Raw genomic sequence first — 26,612 nt, 5'->3', positions numbered from 1 at the left:
GTAATAAAGTTGTGCTAATTGGGCGCACCGCTCTGACCTCAAGATGAAGACGACCTCTGAAACCACCTACACCATGAGACCATTCTAATGGAAACTAGTTAAATAAGTACAAATTTATGTAAGCTACTTGATTTTCTGTGAGTCATGTAATTTCCACCTTGTAAATGTTACGATCTCTTTAAGCAGAATAACCTGATATTGTAAAGCAGCTTTCGTAGATATGGCTTTGGACAGTATTACTCTCTATCTTTTGTAGCAATTAACGTTCACATCGTTGTGTTCATATTCTTTTCTTTCTTGACTTGTGGTTGTGTCGGTGTGAACTATGTTCTCCGACATCATTATTCTGATAAGCAACGTCGTGAGATGGTAATATTACAACTTAACAATCATGAACCCAACCTTTTAAATTGATAATCTTACATAACATTTGAGTGTTACTCGTTTATAAGAAACGTAGGAGTGGATTTGAGTAATATCATCGTTGTGGATATGTTTTTTCGTGCCAAATACCGTTAGCCAGCTCATCTTAATCTACATTTTCCTTTAGTAATTTCGACATAATAATAATATTTCTTTTTTCTTAATCTGTTTACCCTCCAGGGTCGGTTTTTCCTTCGGACTCAGCGAGGGATCCCACCTCTAACGCCTCATGGGCAGTGTCCTGGAGCATGAGACTTTTGGTCGGGGATACAGCTGGAGAGGATGACCAGTACCTTGTCCAGGCGGCCTCACCTGCTATGCTGAACAGGGGCCTTGTGCGGGAATGGAAAGACTGGAAGGGATAGACAAGGAAGAGGTAAGGAAGCAGCCGTGGCCTCAACTTAGCCACCATTCCCGGATTTGCCTGGAGGAGAAGTGGGAAACCACAGAAAACCACTTCCAGGATGGCCGAGGGGGGATCTAACCTCCCCCCTCCCCACTCAGTTAAACACCCGAGGCTGAGTGGACCCCGTTCCAGCTTTCATTTTCAAATTTTGTGGCAGAGCCGGGGATCAAACACCGACCTCCGGGTTTGGCAGCTAATCACACAAATTACTACACCACAGAGGCGGAAATAATAATAATAATAATAATAATAATAATAATAATAATAATAATAATAATAATAATAATAATAATAATTGTACCGGGAGTACACCTTCTCCGACCAGTTAAACTGCGCGCCTTCTATAAGGCCATCTATGTAATCTAACTTGAAGTGATGTTATGCAAGATACTTGGGTTTTTCAACTGTTAGATGTCTCTACCATAGGTTTTATTGCTCCATCTTTCTGGGTAAACTACAATTATTCCGTAAAGAAATTTGTAATTTTGAGGTTTGTCAACCTGGTTCTTAGTATTGTCTTTTTTATGTATCAAATTGTCTAACCTTTTGCTGCTTCCTTCTTCAATACCTATCAACCAATCAGAAATTTGTAAATATTTTCGCGAACCAATTAAAATTGGTGGTGTGTACAGGAATCCAGCACATCCGTAAAGAGTTCTGGAAACTAGTGGTGGGGACGGAGCGGTTCGGTTCGGAGCAAGTAGTGTGACGTCATTCCTCGGTTAAACCGAGTACAGAACCGAGTACAACTTTATAGCGGTAAATTTAAACTTTATATTGACCTTCTAAGCTACAGTTTACATTCACAAAGAAGATTATCAATTATTATCAGTGGTACAATGCTCCGTACTATCTATTATTGGTTATTTGCACAATTTTATAATGTAATATAAATTTAACACATAACGTAACAAACAGTGTAATTACAACTCTATGCTTAATATGAGGCATATCAAGTAGACATAAATAAAGAAATAAACATACAAATTAATACATAAATACAATAAATATTAATTCATATGGATAAACGTACCGTATTCCATAATGTGATAATTGACGAATATAATGTCAAACATTTCATTTATAACTGTATGGTAAGGAGTTAAATAAAAAATCTGTTAAGATAACATCAGTAATGGAAATAAGTAAATTATACAAATGAACTCAATTCTCCATCTTGTGACAAGCATTAAAATCAAGACAACACGTTGTACACAGACAGTAGGGGAAGTGCCGTTAGTGTTCTGTACTGCATGGGACAGGTGTTATATAGGAGGAATTTCCATTCAGAAATATCAGAGTTTCCGCTCGTTTTGCAGAAAGCAACGACCTTCGCTCTGAAATAATTTGTCTATTACATGAAAACACCTCCTATGCGGGCACAGATGTAGCAGGTACCCGGTACGCTAAGGTAATCAAGAGCAAGTTCACTTAAAGGTCAGTGAATATTGAAATTTCACGACCGCATTGTAATCAAAATCGACTTTCAACCTATTAGGTCATGTTACGTACATTTAGTACGTGTTGAAGAGATGTTAAGTACAGAAAAAGTGGCCAACCGGACACCAGTGGAATCCGAACCCACAACCTCCCTTGTTCGCGTTGGTAGCTCTACCAATTGAGCTATGGTGGCATAGTACTATTTTGTTCTGTTGGAAAGGATCTAAGCTATCCTCTGCAACCCTCAGTGACTGCATGTCTTCACATACAAAAGTAGCTAAACTCCTATGCAACTTAGTTTTATTCCTGCACTGTCTCATCCACATGTAGGAATGGAATTACTTTTACGATGTGCAACTATATTTGTACCATGTCTTTACGATGCTCCCGTTGTATGCGATTCCATAAATTTGACGTTCCTCCACCTGTACAATAGATTTGATCGCAAATTAACAAGTAGCGGATTTTCTACCTGGACTGCTAGTAAAATACTGCCATGCTTGGGAGGACTACCATGGCATTATTGCTTCTTTCTTATTACAAATATCGCTAGAAAATATAGCGCAAGAACTTTAAACAAATATGTATGTAGTATAAGGAAACACAAAAGAACAGACGTCTCAGTCTGGAGTCTGAACAACAGCACAGTGGTGTTGCGATTGTACCCTGGCTGGAAGGTTTACTAAAGCACCCGCAGCGCTATACGGAGTATTCGAGTTGAATCGGTGCTCCGCTGTGACGTCACGTAAACCTGAAGAACCGAGTTACTCTACAGTTCTACTCGCTCCGTCCCCACCACTACTGGAAACTCCCGCTCGATATACTATATAAGCTGGGCGCTTTAGGGCCGTATTGTCATCTTCATCGCTCCAGTTTAGTGAGTGCGGCGTGCTCTTCGGGGGCAGGGGCCGCGGTCGGCGTTCGCACAAGCTAATGTCAGAATTTTCTTAACATGTGATAGCTCTGGCAGATAGCTTGAGGGGAAGGTTTCAAACCTCTTTTATTTTATGTATATTTCTAAACCTGGTGGTTTTAATGTAGAATTTTCTGCCGGTCTGAGGACTCTGTTCTATTCCCTTCCAGGAAAAATGTAATGTAAGGGAACAAAGAGTGATTACCCTCTGTTGATTCCTATTCAACTTGGTATGGGATGACTAAAGTTTCTAATCATATAAATTTCTTAACACTCTTTTCGAATTTAATGTTTCTCATTAAGTCTCCCCCGCGTGGAATAGTCTTAGCCTCTGTATCTTTGGGCCATAAGACCACTTAAGGTTTTAAAGTATTCTAGCAGAAGTGCAAGTGTTTCACCTCCTAGCCTTTTGTTCATGGCCAATCATGTTAAACCGCTCCTTTTTACATTAAGGACATTTACTATGGGTACACAATGCCCTATTTATTCAGTAATTGTTTATAGACCATTGTGTAACAAACTGTTGAGCGATAAATACGTCAACATCAGGGCAACGATGTCTAAGCTTTTAAAAACTGATGCCTCTGTGAGGCTGAACTATGATACAGTTGGAGCCCAGACTCCCTTGTAGTGTGCAGGATTGGAGCAAATAATGCTCTTGTAAATTGTTTACCTGCCAAGAGCAAACCAGCACTTTTCTCTGAAAATTAGTATTTGTAATCCTCTCAAGTTTTACCTGATTGGTTTTCGGAATTGTTGTTAGAGCTTATGAGCTTATTATAATATTCTTATGGTTTATTCAGATCTTCTATTTATCTTTAATAAAAAACAAAAGTAAAGGAATAAAATTTCAAAATGTATTGTGTTAACTAATGCTCTAGTTAATTCCTTGTCCGCCCATTCACCCCAGCAGTTTCTTACACCTCTGTGAACCACGATATTTCCTTAACAATAATAATAATAGTTAGCTCTCCCTAAGTTTAAACTGGCGTCGTATCTCCGACTGTGGTGTTACCTATTAAGAAGTATTTGAACTGTTCCATATCCAAGAATTTCTACGTATATGAGTTAGAGTTATCTAACAGCAAGTGTCTAGTGCTACCTTGTGTTTGTTTCTGTCACTAGCCACCGAGAAAGTTTATGTTTGGAGGTTTAGTAAGCCCATCTCTCTTCAGTTGTTTATTTACTACTTTGGAGTTATTACCACTGTTCTAAGGTTTATCAACCAATTTAAATCTGCATTATCTCATTAAATTCCACCAATAAGAAAATGCGTTACATCATTGTTCTAGAATTATCAGCCAGCCCCTCTAGAAATACTACTAGATTTTTGAGCTGAGTAGTCTATCTGCATTGAATCTTAGAGTGTTCTACGTAACTGAGGAGGTCTTCCTCGGGAGATGCTGGGGCTGGGGCTGGCGTGAGAAGGTGGCATCACAAGATAAAGGCGGTTTTTCATCTATGTGAACATTAACTACGTGTGACAAAAGGGAAGTTTACAGCATCCCCCTTAGCATGTTACGGTTAGGTCGACCTGCATTTACTTGGACTTTAATTTATGTAGGTTTCTCTTTCTCATTTAAACTTAAAGTGTAGATTTTTCTTGTCTTGGGACTTGGGAATATATAAGGACGCACGAGTGTGTAGCCTCGTTTTCCTTCTTCAATTTTGTCCTTGAGTGACTAAGTTTTAAAATTAACTGCATTTAATTTTGTTTTCCTTAGTCACCGAAGTATGGTTTATCCACTGCTCTATTTGGTGATACTTTGGTCTTGAACGCTGGAGCGCTTGGGAGCTTTCAGCTTTCATGATTCATATTTTGTTCTCAGACTTTCTTTATAGCCGTTGTCTTTCAATCATTCATTGCTGATCTGCATTTAGGGCAGTCGCCCAGGTGGCGAATTCCCTATCTGTTGTTTTCATAGCCTTTTCTTATATGATTGTAAAGATATTGGAAATTTATTGAATATCTGCCGTGGTAAGTTATTCGAAACCATAACTCCCCTTCCTATAAACGAATATTAGGCCCACATTTGTCCTCTTGAATTCCAAATTTATCTTCATATTTTGATCTTTCCTACGTTTAAAGACACCAGGCTAACTTATTCGTTTACCAATGTCGTTCCACGCCATCTCTCCACTGACAGCTTGGAACATATCACTTAGACGAGCAACTCCTCTCCCTTCTCTCAAGTCTTCCAGCCCAAACTTTCCAACATTTCTATAACGCTACTCGTAATGAAAATCACCCAGAACAAATCGAGCTGCTTTTCCTTGTTTATTTTTCAGTTCTTGAATTAAGCAATGCTGGTGAGTGTCTCATACACTGGAAACTTACTCTAGTTCGGGTCTTACCGGAGAATTATATGCCCTATCCTTTACATGCTTACTACAACCCCTAAATACTCTCCTTTCCTCCTTATATACGTGTAGTATGGGCTTCGGCTCCTGTAGAACTATTTGGATTTTCCGATCCACGCCTTGAAAGTAGATTCCTTATCAGATAAGGGTAGCGAAGGTATTAGCTTCTTAAGTTCTTAAAGCAGAATATATTTGTTGCTTCAAGTGTCAGAGGTGTTTGACTATAAACATTAATATAACCTCCTGGCTCCATAAAAGGCGTTTGTTAGATATACATTTACCGTAATCGTTTGGAAATAATCTGCCATAAATATCGCACTTGTAACTTTCCGTGTCTCTTGTGAAAATAACTATTAATGCAAGTAAATTACCAAGAGAAGTGTGTCTCCTAAGCCGTCAGAGGTGAAGTTTCCAGATAATATCTTTTAAATGCCTACTTTGCCTTTTCTTACAATATTTTTCAACATTGGAGTTGCCGAACGAGTTAGCCATGTGGTTAGGGGCGTGCAGTTGTGGGCTTGAATTCGGGAGATAGTGAGTTCGAACCCCACTGTCGGCAGCCCTTAAGATAGTTTTCCGTGGTTTGCTATTTTAACACCAGGCAAGTGCTGGGGTTGTATCTTAATTAGGGCTACGGCCACTTCCTTTCCACTCTTAGCCCTTTCCTCTCCCATCTTCGCCATGAGACCTATCTGTGGGACGCAAAGCGAATTGAAAAAACAAAACAGAAAACAACATTGGAATTCTACTCTGTAGCCAAATATCTGAACATTTGCCTCTCCATAAAATAGTATTATATATTATAACAAAGTATCCCGTGTGCGCCGTCCGCAGGCCTTTCATTTTACGCTATCCGTCATGAGTGTTATGAACACATGCTGTATATAATTCTATAATTCACTTCTTAGTGTACATGAATGAATGCAAAACTGTGGTATGGATAGATAGATAGATAGATAGATAGATAGATAGATAGATAGATTGATTGATTGACTGATCGATCGATCGATTGATTGATTGATTGATTGATTGATTGATTGATTGATTGATTGATTGATTGATTGATTGATTGATTGATTGATTGATTGATTGATTGATTGATTCGATAAAATACAACTCAGAAGTGATGTTCACAAATACGATACTAATTCACTAAAGCAAATTGATACACTTCGTTACATTTTAAACAATACAGGTTCTCTTTAAAATGTTCAACAAGTCGCTATCGGATTAAAAGGAAATGCAATTCAGTGTATTCAGGTGTAGCCTTAAAAAGTGGCTAGCTGAGTTTATCCCATACCAGCCTGCTCATTATCAATCAAAACGCAACAGTGGATCGCCCAGTTGTTCTTTCCCATCTAACAGCAAGCCGAAAATTTCACGTCATATCAAAAGTGTTTGCACGCTGTAGGTGAGACTATACGAGTAAGTAGTAGTAATAGTAGTATATTTGTGATAAATATATATTATACTTACAGTATTTAGCAGGTAATCGGCGTAAGACATACAATAATCTAGCGGAGATATCCAAGAGTCTCCAAGAGCAACTCCTTTCAGATTAGCCTGCACATTACCAGCTTCTATGTCCTGAAAAATAAAGGATTATTTATTTGGAGCATGTTGTAAGGCTGAGTGAAATATTTAAATAGTGAAACCTGTGATGTCAATTTGGAGAATATATCATGGATGCTGTATGCAACAAACAGCATTATACCCTTCATTATTGTTTTCAGATATTTATCACCGGGTGTTATTGGTGTCATTTATTTCTTCATCATAACTTTTCTTTGTACCTGACTTGCCTGATCAGTGGTAGAGGGTACGGCTCATGAGCCGAAGTTCATCCTGGCTAAAACAAGTGATTCTGAAAGATAATTTCAATTCTTGACTTCACAAATGTTGGAATTGTAAGATCACTGCTGAAGCACTCTTTTGCCACCCCATAAAATTAATACAGTCTTACTAACCGTCAGTGAATAGGTGTTTTCGGAGGTGATATCTCCAAAACTATTGTTCGAACTACTTCCCGTAAAGCCTTTTCTCTGTGTTTAAATTTACTCTCGTGTGGACGTGGTTATTTTCTTAAAGTGCCTCAAATTTTTAGCAATAATTTTCTGTGAACGAAAACTATAAAAACGCTTATTGCGAGCTACCTTTTAGACAGACATAATGTTCCCCTTTACAATTTTGTATTCAAGCTGAATGGCTCAGGCGGGAGAGAAAATGACATTCTGAGCCCAAGTTGGCGAGTTTGATCTCGGCTCAGTATTTGAAATCGCTAAAATACGTCAGCCTCATATTAGTAGATTTTCAGCGCGTAAAGGAACCTCTGTGGCATAAATTCCGCATCCTTATGCTGCTATAAACGTAAAAGTCGTTAATGGGACCTAATACCCAGAACATTAAAATTAAATTTATCACTTATAGATTTGCTTATAAATCATTTTTGTGACCGTGTATGATCTGTCAGCAATCGCTGGGAAATGCCAGCACAAAAGGTTAAGGTCAGCTAAACCGACTTGCTTTACATTTCGTTTTACTACAACCATGTGGTTCAAGTTATCTTTATAGCATACGACCTAGTATTTGAGTTAGTAATGCAGCTAAACGTACATCAAATTAATTGAAATATCACCAGACATTTCCGAGTTACGGCGGAACAATCACACAAACAAACATCGTAGTATAGTTTTGTTATATGTATAGAAGATTCAACTGCCCTCTCAAAGGATCGTGCATCATAATTCACTTGGTGACATTCTATAAAGCAGGAATCAAGCAGAAGTCGGGCTTAATAGACGTACTAAGGCAGATGGATGAATGTTTCAAGAGCTCTCCGAAATTTAAATATCGTTGTATTTGTTTTAGATTTGCTGTCGTACCTTCTGGAGATAGAGAGCGAATTCTACAGTCATCTTCCCTCCATAAGATTCGGTAAAGATGTAGGTTGGTGTGGTGCGGAACTGGGAGTGCTCATTCATGAACTGACGTGTGAAGTTGACGAGATCTGTTGCTATCTGCTGATTGTTGCTCACAAGCAGGTCATCTGATTCTACGTAACTGAAACCCGAGCCCACTGGGTTGTCGATATACAGCACGTTTACTTCGTTCACCTAGAAAAAACAATACCAATGAATAGCAATGTGCCTTAAAAATCAAATCCTCTATATTATTTATTTATGAATTACAGTAATTATAAGAGTACTATAAGTTTTAAGAATGTAATTGTAAGTTTCAATCGTAAATAAAATAAGTTGGTAATATTCTGCATGCAAGTGAATAAATGCCTGAGCTCCACCTTGTCAGGCAATACATTTGTTAAATAAAAATGATGTATTTGTACACAGAGTGGCCAAAGGTCACGGGAAAGCGTGTCTCATTAGAAAATGTGTCGTGTATGACCCCTGAGCGTTGCGGCTAGCTGGGGCGTAGCTGAGCAGTCTGTTACAGACGCCAATCACGTGAAGATGTCAACACGTCGCGAGATAACAGACTTTGAACATGGGATGATCATCGGCGCACGGCGCATGGGTCATAGCTTTGCTGTGATTACACGCGAATTCAGGTTTCCGAGATCAACAGTGTCGAAGGTGGATCTTCAGTATCGTAGAGAGAATGTTACCACCCATGTAAACCGTCGCACGGGAAGACCACAGGTTAACGAACGGACATCACGTCGCCTCCGCAGAACCATACTGGACGCTCGCCGGGCTACTGTGAGTCAGATTACCGTCCAGTTGCACGTTGGGAGTCAGGAACCCATTTCTACTAGGACTCTAAGGAGGCAACTGAACCGCATAGGCTTCACCAGCCGACGACCAACTCGTGTCCCCTTGCTGACACGTCGACAAAGAGCTCAATGACTCACGCGAACATCGGCAGGTGCACGTTTTGTGGACATTCTTTCAGACCATCTGCATCCCTATATAGCCCCGGAGATGCCATGTTTCAACAGGACAACGCGCCATGTCACCGCCCTGTGATGGCGCGCAGGTGGTTCGCGGAACAGTCCAGTGAAGTTACGACCATAGATTGGCCTTCCAGATACCCCGATATAATCCAATCGAGCATTTATTGGAAGTTCTCGATGCTGTTGTACGCTACATGAATCCCGCGCCAACTACGCAAGGCCAATTGTGGGTAGCAGTGCAAAATGCATGGGTCCATATCCCTCCAAAACGATTCCAGCACCTTATAGAGATGATTCCTCGAAGTATTGCTGCCGTTTTGAGGGCTCGTGGAGGAGCAACTCATTATTAACAACACATTTAGCGTTTTCCGATGACTTTTGGGCAATTAGTGTATGATACACGCTTTAATAGTAAACAGAAATAAGGTGAGAACCGTGGTATTGAAGAGATAAAGTCTAGGTTAAGAATTAACACATAGGATGAAAACCATACATATGAAGTAACTTCACTTGTGGGTTTTGTAAGATGCATAGAAAAAGGTAAATCACCCAATAGAAAACTGGACGCGGCCGTGAAGGTGAGAGGCTGATTAAACAGATAATTGTTCTATTCGTTCTTTATTTCAAGATAAAGTTGTCGAAGCAATTGTGATTACAGCAAATGACGTTTCATGGTGTTACACAGTTCACTCCAGAAGCTGTAGACTGAACACTTCAGGCATAACTGACCACAATAATAATGTACAGTTCTAGAAAATGGCCCATCTCTTATAGTCACAGAAGTTCAAGTCACATAGAGCAGGTTACATCAGGCGTTATAGTTGTCACCTGGAAGTCCTCGGGGTGAATCCACACTGATGCTACGGGAAATTTTGGTAGGCTATAAACACTACAAAATTATATGAAAACCGAGTAATGCGTGCTTGCCGACGCCTCGGGGATAATATTAGCTTTCACCGGGCGCATAAAAGAATAATATGCTCTTCCTTGCCCAACGTGTCACCATTTTTAGGCGCCTGGAGCGTGGAGTGTGTCTTTCAGTTAGAAGAAAGACAGAAAGGAAAAGGTGAGAACAGTGAAGTTTTCATAGCTTTAGTATCGTCACAGGTGATGTGGTTGCTGTCTCACAGCCGTCATTAAAACAGCATAAAGAAGAAGTGGATACTTGTTTTTGTCCAACAACACATGGGCATTTAGCCCTTACCTGGCTCATGGCACAGTGGTAACACGAAATTACATTAATATCTGGAAGATAACATGTCTTCTTTACACAAAACAAAGAAGAAAATTACAGCATAACAAACTGGCATGCAGGAGCAATACTTTGTCAACATGCACTAGGTTTCCCGAGTTACGAAAATAGTCCCATCCTCAGCGATATCTTGGCGGAGCCTGAGAAATTGACCCCACAACTGGTCGGCATTCTTGGATGGGTCGTCTGCATAGACACCATGCCTCATTCATTTAACATTATCCATACGTTCTCTATGATGTTCAAGTCCGTTGACTTAGGAGACCGTGTTTAAACGGTGATCCCGTGCCTGTATGCATGAATGGCTTCGGCTTGTTGCACGTAATGGTTATTCTATAGGAAAACGTAATCTTGGTGGTAACATTTTGGAGTGGTATGAAGCAGCGCATTCTCCGAACTGTCAAAATATTTACGAGCAGTTACACGGCTGCGCTCAAACACACCAGCGGAGTCCCATCGGGAGAGATCCAGCCCCAGCAAGACACGCCAAAACGACTTTTGACGCCAATTCACACTGTGGGTTATAACTGGTACCAAGTTCACGATACGCTCTGACAGGGCCTGTCAATTGAGATGCACTCAAGTTGATGCTTCCCCAAAACATAGTACATTCTCCAAACTGACGACAGAGGCTTCACGGGCCACAGCATGCTCCTCTGTTATGGCCTTATTCTCAATGATACTCCACTATGAAGGTCGCGACTCGTGAAATGGTTGATCCGTCTGTGGATCTATGGTGGAGTATCGGTCATATGATTCCAATATCATGGGTTCAAACCTGGGCAGACACTATCAGTTGCTGGGGCCGTGCTAGAGGGATCATGGCATCTCCCGCGGGGAGAAAGGGAAATTCTAGTAGCTTGCGTCAAAGTTACTATGCGCAGTGGAGTGTGGTGAGGCTTACGGTGTGTTAATTGTGAACACTCAGACGATGCTTTCAATGCTCTCACCATAGAGTCAGTACGCCTGGCGTATAGTATCACCGGCACCTTGGAGGCCCTGCTTTGATTCCAGATACTACCGGAAATTTCAGATTGGGAAGAAGGCTTACATGTTGTTAAAAGGGCACATGCAAATCCCCTCCATTGGGGGTGAGCTTGACAAGAGCTGCACCACCATGCTCGGCGAGGACACGAATTTACCCTACGGGCTTTGGTCGTCTTTAATCTTCACCCTCAATCTGTACTGTAGTTGGAGTACACATCGTTGTAATGAAATACAACCCTAATACAGTTCTCGAATTTCACACGGTATATGTCACGGTACCTATTAAACATATTAACAGCAGAAACTGTAGACCAATTTTAGAGCACATATCGATGCTAAACACACATCAGGTTCGACGTTTGTCTGACAGGAGGCGTTTGCCCTGTTGCTCAACTTTAAAATATTGTAAGGTCGATAGTGTGTAAATAACATGTTTAGGACTGACGTTGAAAAGACAACAGTGCCCATTCCTAATACTGATAGTAGGTATTCGAATAGTGATATTGCCATATAAATGATGGTGGCAAAAGGTTTCGTCGTTAGTGTTGGAGTGACATCGAGACGTCTCCATAGTTTGGAAAATGTTAAGTGAGATGCAAACGGTTGCTGATCAACAACGGACGGGACACTGGCGCAAATCAACTCGCAGGAAGGGTCGGTATTTGTTGCATTTAGCTCATCACAGGCCCGTTGCTACGTCTACCTCGTTACGCCAAGGTCTTCGTAGAGCCATCCGAGAGAATGTGTCATGTCAGATAGTGCGATGACCGAGACTAGTAGGGCAAGGTATGTTCTAAAACAATGGGTGCTCAGTCAGCATTTTTCCAGGTGGTTATTGACCCCTAGTTGAGAAGTAATGCTATGCCGATCCTACAACGAAGTCATTGACCCCCAACTGAGTAGTAAGGCAATACAGGTTCTAAAGCATTGGACGCGGAACCTTGCGTACGAGAGCATGCCTAACTTCATTGGAGGGCCCTAATTGGTCAAAGAATGATCTTCAGTGGGTTTTACCACCCTAGGTGAGTTTATGACATCATACGCATACGTACGAGGGCAATGCAAAACTTACTGGCCATCCTGGAGTGTTTTGACCGCGAGGTGAGTTTATTACGTCATACCCTTACGTACGAGGCAATGATAACCTCACAGGCAACTTTGGAGGAGCCGAATCGGACGGCCTCCTTTTTGAGGAGCCAAGTCTGAAAGGTCACGGACCCCTTACGTACGAGGGGAATGCTAACCTCACGGATCCCTTTGGAGGAGCCGTGTCGATCGGGCTCCCACGAGGAGCTATAAATCGGTTAGGTGACCTGCAGATGAGGTTAAGACGTCGTTATGACGAGCGCTGACCTAACCTCACACGCAGGCTCCCCTTGGAGGAGTCCAATCGGTTGGTGACTGGTAGTTTATGTTATGACGTGTTAACTTAACCTCGCTATGTGGAACGCCTACCTAACCTCTGACGGCTTCCCCTTGGAGGAGCCGAGCTAGTGAGGTTATTTGTAGGTGTGGTTAACACGTGCGTTAACCTAATTTGGCCACGAACGGTAACCTAACCTCACACACGATCTTTGTCGTCTCCCCCTTGGAGTAGTGACGGAGCTGTGACGTAATAAGCGCGGGCGATTTAAAAATGCATGCCTATCTCTACATAACCGGACGCGCAGGCCTTCTTCTGACAGAGCTGTTACGTCACAGTGAGACAAATGACTATCAGATCCCGCTGTGGATATATCAGTGCATTCTCGTGGCGATTTCGTGAGTTACTGTAATCAAAAGACTATCAGATCCGGCTAGAGTGAACTCTCGCCACGACTTCGTGAGTTACTGTAAACAAATGACTATTAGGTCCCACTAGAGACATAAACAGGTTGGGATAGCTAGTGCGCATGTGCGCATGTACATCAGCTTGAGGTACACTCTGGCGGCGAGTTTGAAAGTTACTGTAAAACGGATTACTCACGCACTCTCAGGCTCTTTGCCCGTCTCCCTCTTGGCTCAGTGACGGAGCTATGACGTAATAAGAGCGGGTGATTGAAAAATAACCGAACGTGCAGGCCTTCTCCTGACAGAGCTGTGATGTCACAGTGTGACAAATGACTATCAGATCCCGCTACAGATATATCAGTGCGCTCTTGCGGCAACTTCGTGAGTTACCCGGAGATTTTAAAATGCACCTTTATCTTTACTTATCCGAACGCACATGCCTTCTCCTGACAGAGCTGTGACGTCACAGCATGGGTGGTTTGAAATGCGGATTTCTGGTTAAGGGTGCATGACATTATAACCTAACGCGTGTCCATTCCTGACCCCGTTTCTCTACGGTGTGGTGCTTGTTGTAAGATGAGTCTGTTAAGATGAATTTTTCTCTAACCGCATTCCCTTTCTGACGTCAACCTCATCAGGCAAGATAATGAGATGAAATGAATGACATGATATATGATAATAGGAAGGGGGAGGTTAAAACCAGGTAGTGGCACATAGCCTTCTCCTGTCGAAGAGCATCGAGAGGTCTGCTCAAGGATTCACGTATCCATCCGACGAACAAATTACTATCAACAATCCTCTTCCTCCAGTTCCCCCTCCTCTTCCTAAAAAGCTTTTCTACGGAGTTAAGCACCTGTGCTAGAGTTGACTCCACTTCAGGCCTTGTACCACTTTACAAATTTCGTAACCGAGCTGCGAATCAAACGCATTGTATATACTTTACGTGCAGTTCTATAATAGGCGGACTGAGCATGTGCAATACTAAGGTCGCACTGTTTTAACATGCAGCGATCACGTCGACATGGTTATGCGTATTTAGACTCGTTCGTTATAAGGTCAATCTCTAGTAAACTCAAGCCATTATATATGCTATAAGTGAGAATATTTCCTTTAGTCTCTAAATTACTGTGATAGAGAGTAGAGCGCTTTATTCCGTCATGACAAGAACATTAATATTTGATGTACAAAGATTTAAAGTGAACGGCAATAAATTTGTGTTCAAAGAGGTGGCTGTGTTGGACTGCGCTGTGTTGGACTGCACTGTGTTGTGGGCGCCAAAACTCGTCAGTTTAGTTATTTAGCCCCCTTTCCCTTACAGTTTGCAAACAGATGAAGACAAAAAGCCGACACAGTGGTTAGAAAAAATTATGTCTGAAATGGGAAGAAAAAGGAGCACCTTATGCCTTTGTAGCTGTGATCATGAACACTCATTTGTCAAGAGCAGATCTTGTTTTTTCAAGGGTTGTGAAAAGAAGGAATGGTTGCGTGAGTATCTACCATCAACATGAAAAATTATCGACATGCATGAATTAGGATGTCCATAATTTAAAACTCTTCTCAAGGAGCATAGTGGGGAAACGATTAAAGAGTCCCCACGCCATGTGTGCATGCTCTTTGGTTGTGTCGCAGTGCATGCCGGAAGGTGAACAGCATATGTAAATTGCAGTGTCGAAATGACTGCAGTGTGAAAGAAACATTCGTAAAGACATCATGTCATTTCTACCTGATGCTAATTGTAACGCAGTTGAAAGGGCAATCGTAAAGTTTTATGCTTGCAAAAAGGAACTAAACATTTTTACTGAAGAAGATCTGAGCGCATTGCCAAAGGCATTTTTGGTCAATGTAGCTGCGAATGCTGTAAATAAATTCTTCGATAAGGTGCCTCATGAGTGGACTCAGAGCTTCAAACCTGTAGTTTACATCATCTAGGAGACCTTCAGTGAGACAGTGTCTTACATGTCAACTCATTAAACTGTATCACGGACCTTAAAGTAACGAGTTATCTTCGCTTATAAGCACTTATCGCGGCTGTGAAAAGAGTAAGCAAGCTGTCGCAGAAGACAGTGAAGAAACGTGCTGGGAGAAAGGTGAGGAAGCATGCTGGGCATGGATTCTTCAATAGGGTCCTATTAACTAGTAGTATTAATGCTGACTTGCAAGTCTTATGTAGTAGAAGAAAGGAGAGGTAAAGTTTCTAGAATAAAAAGTCAAGTCAAGTTTTAAAGTATATCCTCTTTATTAATCCATGAATTGAAGTTTTTATTAAAACCAAACCATTTCACATACAGTTTATTTCCACAACGACGAATAACACGTTCGATTAACTAGTTATCAGGATATTTTGTTTTCTGTAGTTCTTCGATGAAGAATCCTACTTCAATAGGCTGTCCTAAAAGATCGCGGAATGAATACGTAACTGGATTAGTAAGCTTAACCCTCCTTATTTGAAACATTTCTGTGATCCTGTTAGGTGTGTATCCTTTTGCAAAGATAGACTTGTGTTTGCTGATGCGTACGAAATCACCTTTTATAAAGCGATGGTGGCGCGGATCAGCCGTTTTGATTACAAGATGAATAGCATCTAAGGGTTGTGTATTCTTAGTAACACGACGTGGCTTCGTGACGATAGTACGATGAGGCGTATCGTTGTAAGCAGACACGAGTCTAGGTAGCAGTTCAGTCTAACGATAAGAAAATTGAGCTGTAAATTCTCGCCACAACATTGTCTTGAGTGTACGATTAAAGCGTTCTACAACACTTGCCTTGAGATTACTGTACGCAGAGTAGTGATGAATGCCATGTAACTTGATGTAAGGAGAATAATCCTTGTTGTAAAACTCTTTACCTTGATCGGTTTGAAGAAGCCTTAGGCAGCGTTTTGATTGTTCAACAATATGTTTAAATGCGTCTTTGACTTGAGCTGCTGTCTTAGAACGCACAGGTTGTGCAAAAGCAAACTTAGGTTACTCAACGATGACAGTAAGTAGATACTTATACCCCTTATTGACAGAGGCATATGGAATCATTTCTACTAAGTCTGTTTGTCAGAGATCATCTTTTCCGCGTGTAATAACGCGTCTGCGACAGTAGGTGCGGCGAGCTGGTTTATGTAACTCTTGTGTGATGCTTATCTTTACGGGTGAGGTCTTATCTTGAGGAACCATTACTGAATAACACCCACATGACGCAATTCTCTCTCTATTTCTAGAATTTCTGATTCGTGACCTCTGTGACCAGCATGTTTCGAAGCTCATAGAAGTTGTAATCGTTTTACGAGTAAGTTAGGGTCATTCCAGTATCTTACGTCTACACACAGTAACAAAAGCTCGTAGATAACATTAAGACCACGTGCAGTCGGTTGATGTGATGGAAACAGCTTAGAAATAAACACTCGACACTTATTTGCATTTACAGCTTCTGTTCTCTTTTAATTACGTCGTGTTGCGTCAGTTCTTCAGGCTTTTCTTGTTTTTGCTTCTCTTTATCATGTGATGTTTGCCTGGAAACAGAACTTGTAGTAGACTTGGGCAATGAAGAAGAATTAAAAATTTCTTTCAGTGCGTTGCGTTTTCAAAAATAAATCAGTGTCTACTTGAATACGTTCAAGCTCTTTAAATTTTCGTCCAATGTTGTTTCGAGCACAGATTATAATATGTTGTGTAATCTTTTTTGCTGGATGTCGTCATGATGGCGATTTTTGATCAGGTGGAATCTGTAACTCTGTGTTGATGCATATCAAATGATCAAAACACACGCGATACCGTCCGTAATACATCGCTTTCTTTATCAGTAACTAAAAAGCCGTAACGATATGATGACCAGCATGTAGCACACATACGTTTTAAGTCATTGAATGTCATATCAGTGTTAACATGATCATCATACATATGTCGCATGTTGCGCTCATTTTGCCGAAAAGTACAATAAAATTTGCGTTGTCGAGTATCAACTGCTTAGGCACACGAGAATAGGTTTGACATAAATAGATGCAATATACATATTTATGTCGTCCCATACTAAAGTATGCACGAATAACGTTTTGCTGTTGTGTAGCGACATCGTCAAAGATCATAAGAGAATTAGGAAGTACATCATCCGGTGATGGTACTTGATCATGGGTATGAAATTGAAGATAATTCAAACCATATTTAACCAAATTGTGCATTACAATTTGTCGAATAGTATATGGTGGTTGATAGAGTGACTTTGCGAAAACATAAATATTCTCGATTCGTATGCCATTTAAAGAGGTAATGAGTGTGAGTAAAATGTTTTTTGTCGTCCCGCATCCTAATGGGCCAGTTATAATACCTCGAATAGTAAAAGGAAACGACGTTCCATGACGTCTTTCTGTAGTTGTAACCGAACTAGGTAAGAGATGTGGCACTATGTCACTATCAGATAGTGTGTCTTTCTGCTTTATAATCTTCATGGTAACTGAATAATAAAGTATCCCAAAGTAATATATATATATATATATATATATATATATAAACGAAACAACAAGTAAATGACAGTCCATAAGTCGCTCTTGACGAGTAAAGACGTGTGCAGAATGGTGAAACAACTATATCCAAACGTTATGAAGAAGAAAACTAAAACAGTTGGATGGAAGGAAGTTGTAAAGACTGCACGGAAAGGTACTCGAGGGGAATTCAGTCCGCGAGTAGCCACTACTAAGGCACGACGCGCAACAAGAGCGAGAATGTCTCCCAAGTGCAGAGCAATGTTTTGTAAACGTGCACGAATTATTCCTGTACCAAAACGAGGAGGATTTCTTCCTGAGCTGTTTTCTGGACTAGCAGCATTAGGGTCTTCGCTGGGTAGTGCTAGTGCTGTGGCAAGAACTGTTAAGGCTATAGAAGAAACGAAGCAAAAGTTGAAAGAGAGTGAACGTCATAACAAGACAATGGAGGCAATTGCATTACGAGGCAAAGGCGTACTCATGAAGCTGGTGCCAAACGAAGAAAGGGCTTAGCATCTACAAACCTCCAAATAACGTCTACTGAATGCACTGTCACTTCGAGCTCTAACCCACAGAGAAGTTTTACGTTTGCTAAACAACTAGGAATTCATTATTTTCGCGGGGTGTATATGCGCGATCAACTACCAGCCTACCCACGTGAACGTGAGAGTGCTGTAATTAACTTAGACTACAGTCGCGGACCTGGAACTGATTAGATTGCCTACGTTAAACGTAACTCTCAAATATGGTATTTCGATAGCTATGGAGATTTACCTCCTTCAATTGAGCTCATACGTTATTTAGGAAGCAGTGCAGATATTGTTTACAATAAAAACCGTGTGCAAAAATCCAATACATGCATGTGCGGACGATTGTATCTTATGTTCTTATATCAAACCCAGACAGTAGACAAAGAAGATCAGTGTGCACGCAATGACCAACGGTGTAAGAACGTTCGCTGTACGCGGAGAAGGACCTGAAACAACTGTCTACTTTAATCCACCGATCGAACTTGGTCATCAGCCACATAGTCTTGTACTTGTGTCGTTTGAAAGGTACAATAAAATCTATAATGTGCGTGATGGCGCAAACAAGTTCTATTACGATGTGCTAACGCTACCGTCAGGCAGTTATTCAGTAAATGGTATTCATGACTAAATGGAAACAGTTTTAACTGAACAGTATGCTGCTGAGAGTAATAATAATTACAAGTCTCAATTACTGTGAGCATCATCACACATAAATGTGTTATTGTGTCTTCATTCAAGGTTGACTTCAAATCACAACCCGATTCAATTGTACCATTGCTTGGATTTTCACCTAGAGAGATCATACCGAACGTATCTTATGAGTCTGATCAACCTATAACACTTTTCGATGATCATCATGTAAACATCACTTGTAAAATGTTTACAGACTTGTATAGACACGTGCTGCACGACTTTATTATTACACAGGAAAGTGGTTATACTACTCGTGAGAAGCCGTCAGAATTTTATCAAACTGTGTCTGCAAAACACATTAGTAAGATCACTCTTAGGCTTGTGAATATACATAATCAGCTCATTAATTTAGATCGACACACGTACATAGGTTACAAACTTCATCTTAAACCAATATGAAAAAATCTATAAAACACGGTGTAGATTCAGGAGACATACTACATGTTTGCGAAGACTCAACGAGTTAACAGATGGCCATAAGCAGATTCTCCTAGATTTAGGTTATACGCTACTACAACAAAATGGAAGAAATGCTAGACGTTAGGAACACAGTAGAAACTCATGAGGTGTAATACGAAGTGAGCTTCATTCTTATCAACCTTTTATGTTTGAACTCAGTAAGAACGATGAAATCAATAATCAACAAAATGTATACACGCTACCACACGAAAGCTACTTCTATATTGAAGGGCGCTTAGATAAGGCAGATGGGAATGGACCAAGCACATCTCAACTTAACAACCATGGTCTAGCTTTTCTCATTTCTGAAGCGCGTTATTAAATAATGTGGAAATAGAGAGATGGAAGAATGTTGGTATTACAAGTGCAATGAAACTCTATCCTTCTTATAGTGATAAAGATAGTAATCTTTTACGGATGGCAGGACCGTGTCTGAAAGATAATAACAAATGTATGATTAGTTAGGGAGGTACTTTTTCTGGTATGTTACCATTGAAACATACTCTCGGCTTTACTGATGATTTTAGACGTATTAAAATCAACGCAAAACAAGAGCTAATTCTGATCCGTTATCGAAGTAATTATAATTGTCTTAAAGCAGCATAATCACCAGTAGGCTCGAAATTTACTCATCATATATTGTGGAGGATTCCACATGTAACATTATCTGATCAAGAAAAACTTCTATTGCTCAAGATTGTAGAAAATGATACACCTTTACCTATACGTTTTCGAAGTTGGGAGCTGCATGAGTATCCTGTGTTACCACCTACAAACAAGCATAGGTGAGCTGTTAAAACTTCACGTTTTACTGAAAAGCCTTTGTATATTATTTGTGGATTTCAAACCCATCGTAAAATCAAGCATGAAAAAAGCTCACAGTTTTTTATTTTATTTTCAAAATCTTCCTCCACTCGGAGGCTGCTAAAGACAAAGAATACACAAACAATTTCATTCAAAAATAAAAAAATAAGTAAATTATGTCTCAGTCTGGCGAATGTAAATGGTGTCTGAATATCAGAAGAGAACCACTGAGCGTTTTCAACCCCCAGTTGATGAAATTCTTGGTACTGATGTGTCCCTCTCGCACCGATCATGAGCCTCCTCACTTCTATGTCGTCCAGTTCATATTTATTCTTATAATACGGCACTGTAGGCAGGTAGATAGACTTATTTTCTTGGTCCACTTCGTCTGCTTGGTCGGAGTGTGTTTCAAATCTTACTGTGGAGTCTAGTATATGTCCTTTCTTCCCTTTAATTGCGATCATATCTATCCTTCTCGTCCTGCCATTTACTCCAATGCCATGGGCATCCTCATGCACTTGAAATCCTTTCTCACGGAGCGTCTGTGCTATGGATGACCTGATGTTGTGATGTCTAGTGTTTCGAAGAGCTTCACCGAAGGCACAGGAACCCAAGACGTGAGGTAATGTTTCAGTCTCACTACACCTTCTGCAGCGGTTACCATCAAGAGACCTTCCCGGTACAGCTCTTACAGGTGCAACGTTACATGCCATTTTCAGCGCTTCTCTCCACTCCGTGCTAGAAAGGCCATCGTAGTTTCTAACCCAGCGGTTTGCAGGACGGAACTCTTTGTACAGACACACTCCCTGACCTTTACTTCTCAACTAGCACCATTTCTCAATTTCATATTCTCGTAATTTATTTCTGAGTTTCTTGGTGTCATACTCACCTTGCCTGTTCTTCATATCCTCAGTTTTACCATTTACGTTTAAATCAGTTAAGCATCTGTTAATTTCATCTTGATTTCTAGTGGCTTCAATATATCCCCCCCTCCCTTTTAAGAATGTTGCAGCTTTTTATATTCTGAAGCAAGGCTTCCCAGCTTGCCCTAAAAACACCTAACCCTTTGTACCGTTTATCTGAGTAAGTCATAGAATCACGAATGTCAGTAGGAAGGGATAAGATCTCCTTCAGTGTACTCTTAACAAGTTTATCAGCATCTTACAAAAATCGCCGTGGTATTTTACCTGCAGGAACGCAGAGGAACTGGTAAGTCAACGAAGGAAAAAAATGAACAACTTAGAATTGAACATTTCTGATCCGGATGAAGCCAGGGACAGGATGATAACGAGGTGTGTTTCTGCTGAAGGAGTGTCATTGATTTCTGGATAATTTACCCATAAATATTTGACACTTTCGTTCCTCGAAATACATTTAATCTCCATACCTTCTTCGACTGTAATGAGCCCTTCGTTTATTTCTCCTCTACTGATATTAATAACATTAGATTTTTCGGAGTTTATTGTTAGACCAAGTTCACGAAACCTTTGTAAAGCTACTTTCGTCAGTTCTACTGCATAATCTCGGTTTTTTCCTACAATAACCACATCATCTGCGAAGCCTAATATTGTTAAATGTTGCAGTCCGTTGGCAAGAGAATAACCAATCATGTCACATAGTTCTTTTTCACTGATTTCTCGAAAAATGTGATCTGTTGTGAGATTGTATAAAACTGGTGACAATGGGGATCCTTGCATTACATCACGGCGTAATTTAATGGGATTCGTTTACTTGAAATTGGCTTGGATCTGAGTTGTATTATTCTCCTGAAGGTCGCAAATTATATTGCTCAATTTTGCTTGGCGCAGTTGACGTAGCTAACGTTTTCCTCAAGTGTAAATGGCCCACGTTGTCGAAAGCCTCGCTAATGTCTAGGAAGACCAGAGTAACATCGTGTTTGTTGTGTTTTGCTGAGTTTAACACAGATCTGAATAAAGTGGTGTTTATGATGGTGCCAGGTGATTTGATGAATCTTCTTTGATGTTCGCTAAATTGGGTAACTCCTTAATCTTGCGTCAAAGACCTCCTTGGTAACACGACGAAGGACTGAACTTATAGTGATTGGCCTATTGTCTGACAGTTCTGTTGGATCTCCATTTTTAGGTAACAAAACGGTGTGCGCCTTTGTGAAGAGTAATGGAACATGCCCTGTCTGTAACATTATCGTAGCAATTTTAGCTATGATAGTTGATGCTATATCATCTTTGATAGCTCTGACTAGAACTCTGTCGGGTCCGGCTGACGTGTCCACAGCCATTCGTTTCATAGCCAGGATTACCTCGTCCTTGTGCACCGTTACATCGAAGCTTTCGTCTTGTACAGCACGGTCCCTTTCAGTCAGAAGGTCGTAGTAATGTTCGCGTTCACAGTTGTTAGGTATGGCAAAAATAGATGGAAAAATGATTCTCAATATCCTGGTTATCAACCGTACAGAGAGTCGTTTGGTCGTTAAGAGCGTTTCTGATGGCTTTTCTTCGCTGGTTGTAATAGAGATACTGCATTTCTTGGTATCGGTACTTATTACGTCTCTTTTATTTATCTCTATTTGTTGCCCTCAGCGGATTTGAGTGTTGCTTGTAAGTTCTATTTTTTGCTATTGGTTTTACGTCGCACCGACACAGATAGGTCTTATGGCGACGATGAGACAGGAAAGGGCTAGGACTGGGAAGGAAGCGGCCGTGGCCTCAATTAAGGTGTGAAAATGGGAAACCACGGAAAACCATCTTCAGGACTTCCGACAGTGGGGTTCGGACCCACTATCTCCCGAATAGTGGATACTGGCCACAATTAAGAGACTGAAGCTGTCGAGCTCGGTGCTTGTATGTTCTCTGTAGCTTCGCATCTCTCTTCGTTTTTCTTGCCTCAAAGTATTTTTGCCGGGTGTTTAGGATCTGGTATGAGATCTATGGCTTCGTCTAAAAACAGCGAATTCGTCGACAGACTTGTCGAACTGATCTGTGCTCATTTCATAAGGAAACTTACAATTCCACAGGTTCAAGCTCTTTTTATATTCGTCTATTGGTCCCACCGGTTTTCTACTCTCATCTTGAGAGCGAAATTCTTCGTTATTGTATGTATCATCACCTTGTGAAGCGGCAGAGTGGTTCATGGTAGGCAGTCGCTGTACTATTATTTTGCGATGGATATCAGGATGAGATCGACTTATGTGCGTATTGAGTTTTATGTAGTGTTGGCCGCAGTGGTGACAGGGTAATCGTCGTTTTCCATTAGAACTTAAATTATTTTGGGAGCTTGCAACATGATCTACAACACTTGAAGAATCTGCTGCTTCATTACTGGCTTTCACGAATTCCATCTTCATGCCATAAAATGTAATACGATGTTGTTAACAAGCATTACGATTTGTTAATCTGATTTTTCTTATCAGCGTATGCTCTTATAATTTATTAACTACTAAGTCTGTACGAGTAAACTGAGATTAATATAACACTACACGTAGACTGTGTAATACAACCACCGGGCGTCTAGACAAAGCGCGTTCCCTAACCTTAAGATTTGTTACTATAAAATGCTACCAACAATTCTCTGTAAAGTCGCAGATTAGAAAAAAATGAGTGAACACCAAGGTATGCAGAACTTTTTAAGAGCAATGTACATAAACCATGGATTTGAGTGAATGATCTAGAATTTGGAAGTACCAATTTCTAAGGATGAATGCCTACCATGTAGGCTATAGTCGTTGTCAGTTCAGGACTCGAATATCGAACATGTGAATGATCTGTTTCCCAGTCCTGTCGTTGTTCGTAGGTTAACCCACTCAGCTACAAAAGTGAACCTCTAAATATCGTATACTGTATTTAAAGTGCTGCGTAAAGCATACTGTCTACCTGTGGTTAGCGTTATTAGCTGCCGTCCACGGATTGGTGTGAAGGCAGTAGTGACGATGTAAGCGAACCTGACAAAAGTGATGGCAAAGTGTCCGGAATTGAGCACTTAGATGATTAATGACAGCACAGTGATTCCATTTAAGTGAAGAAATAGGATCATATGCGAGTAGCACATATTATCTGGCTATACAGAAAAATTTTGAGAATATCATGGACTCAGAAAGTTATAAACGTTGAAGTTCTATGCCGAGCTAACAAGAGACCAGAGCTGATCAGCACCATCAAGCGTCGTAAACTACAATATTTTTTATACACCATGAGGAATCAGGAAAGGTGTGAGCTGCTTCAACTTATCCTGCAAGGAAAAATAGAAGGAAGAAGATCTTCTGGGTGAAGGAGAATCTCCTGGCTCGACAACATTAAAACCTGGTTCAACAAAACATCTACAGAACTGTTTCGAATTGCAATGGATGAAGCCAGAATAGCCAAGTTGATCGCCAACGTCCAAGGTGGACAGGAAAACTAAAAAGAAGCAGCACATACATAGGATTCTTCCTAGTAGACAGTCTTGAAATGTAAGGAAAAGTGCAAATTAAACAGAAAACTTACTTTCAAGTCAGTGAAACAAAGGAGAACAAGGTAGATTTACCGGCATGTAAAAGAACTCCTGTGGGGCAAAATTCCGGCACCTCAGCGTCTCTGAAAGCCGGACGTAAAACAAATAACATTATTAAAGGGAAAAGTGTCGATGATTACTTGAGCCCAAGCACCTTACATTACGGAGCCAGCGTCTTGACTGCTGTTTTACGAGAAGGGTTCTCAGATTGCTGGCTTACACTACATAAATAAGCTGTCCGTAGTCCCAGTTTATCTCATATACACCGGGGGAAGCAGCAGACCAGTCAGATGTTCAGTAAAGGCCTGTTCATATTACATGTGCCGATCCGTTGTTCGATTCCATGGCTAAATGGTTAGCGTGCTGGTCTTTGGTTCAAGGGGCCCCGGGTTCGATTCTCGGCCGGGTCGGTGATTTTAACCTTAATTGGTTATTTCTAATGGTTTGGGGATTGAGTGTGTGTCGTCCTTAAATATAAAATAAAAGGAAAACAAAGAAGGAATGAGAAAAATAATATATCAATAATAAAAAAATAGTAAAAAATTAAAAAGGAAAAAAATAGAAAAACTCGTATGAGCAGGTTTCCCGGAACGAAGTGTTCATCCTATTGATACTGTATCTTCTTCAATGTATCCAAAAAGGCGCACAAAATCAGTATAGGGCATACGAAAATACGGATAGAATTTCATATTTCGTCTACCATTTTCCATAGAGTGCGATATTCTCCTTCCCCTTTCATTTTTTAAAACACTTTATCTATTCAAATTCGATTTCTATCTCCTCCTTTTCTTCCAAACTGAGTGCTATTTTCATTCAATTGTTGGAAATGACATGGTGGGTTTGCGCGGAAACGACCTGTGTCGCTTTGGTTGGGGCGTTCCAGTTCGGATCGACACGACTCGACTAATGTGAAGACGGGGGTGCGATCCAGGCCTTGGACATGAATTTGATCAGCACGGCATAATACATGTAATCTGAACCGCACTTAAGGTTATACCGCAAACTCCAGACTTTCCCTCGTTCCTCATAGGTGTCAATATCACAATTTTGAGAAGTAGTCTCCAACGAGAAGTAGGCTACACTATAATAATTTGTAACTTATAAACATTCTGTAGATTCAATACGAACCCAGGATGTGTTCCTTTCCTTGAGGTCAATATCGAGCAGACCTATCTCCTGGAAGTTACCGTAGCCAGCTGAAGAAGACCCAGGTCCTCCCTGCAGCCAGATGACAAGAGGGCGGTCGGAGGACGCCTTGGTGTAGTATAGCCAGTAGAACATGTGAGCTCCTGGACGAACCTCATAGTAACCCCAGTCTTGATCGCCAGGTCCAAACCCTTCCTTTCCTGTCACGAGGAGAGAAAGAAAAAATCTATATTCATGAACCAAAGAAAAAGATACAAAAATGCAAATGAAATGAGTTCACTTTTACTCTCTCGTATTCGGTATATCGGCATCTGTCTCCGTACCTCTTAAAATCAGCGCTCCTCACTATCGAATAAACGTGTATGCGGGTAATAAAATATCCTTTTATCAATTACATGTACCCGTACCGAGCGAGTTTGCCGTGCGGTTTGAGGCGCGCAGCTGTGAGCTTGCATTCGGGAGACAGTGGGTTCGAACCCCACTGACCGGAATATGATTTTTCGTGGTTTCCCAATTTCACACCTGGCAAATGCTGGGGATGTATCTTTATTACGGCCACGGACGCTTACTTTCCACCCCCAGCCCTTTC

At 40.8% G+C, this 26,612-nt stretch overlaps 1 protein-coding gene across 1 annotated transcript in view; it reads right to left on the bottom strand.

Moving 5' to 3' along the window:
- LOC136874437 (retinoid-inducible serine carboxypeptidase-like) overlaps positions 1-26,612 on the bottom strand; it is a 130,312-nt gene that overhangs the window by 100,889 nt on the left and 2,811 nt on the right. Inside the window, exons 2-4 of the mRNA XM_068227802.1 lie at positions 26,006-26,249; positions 8,426-8,656; positions 7,020-7,130 (exon numbers count right to left, since the gene is read on the bottom strand). Coding sequence (XP_068083903.1) covers positions 7,020-7,130; positions 8,426-8,656; positions 26,006-26,249 — 586 coding nt within the window. The remainder of the gene's footprint in view (positions 1-7,019; positions 7,131-8,425; positions 8,657-26,005; positions 26,250-26,612) is intronic.

Source organism: Anabrus simplex, chromosome 5, assembly GCF_040414725.1.
Source record: "Anabrus simplex isolate iqAnaSimp1 chromosome 5, ASM4041472v1, whole genome shotgun sequence".
Lineage (NCBI taxonomy): Eukaryota > Metazoa > Arthropoda > Insecta > Orthoptera > Tettigoniidae > Anabrus > Anabrus simplex.
Note: the sequence above shows the minus strand (reverse complement) of the source record. Positions and strands in the feature narration are given on the sequence as shown.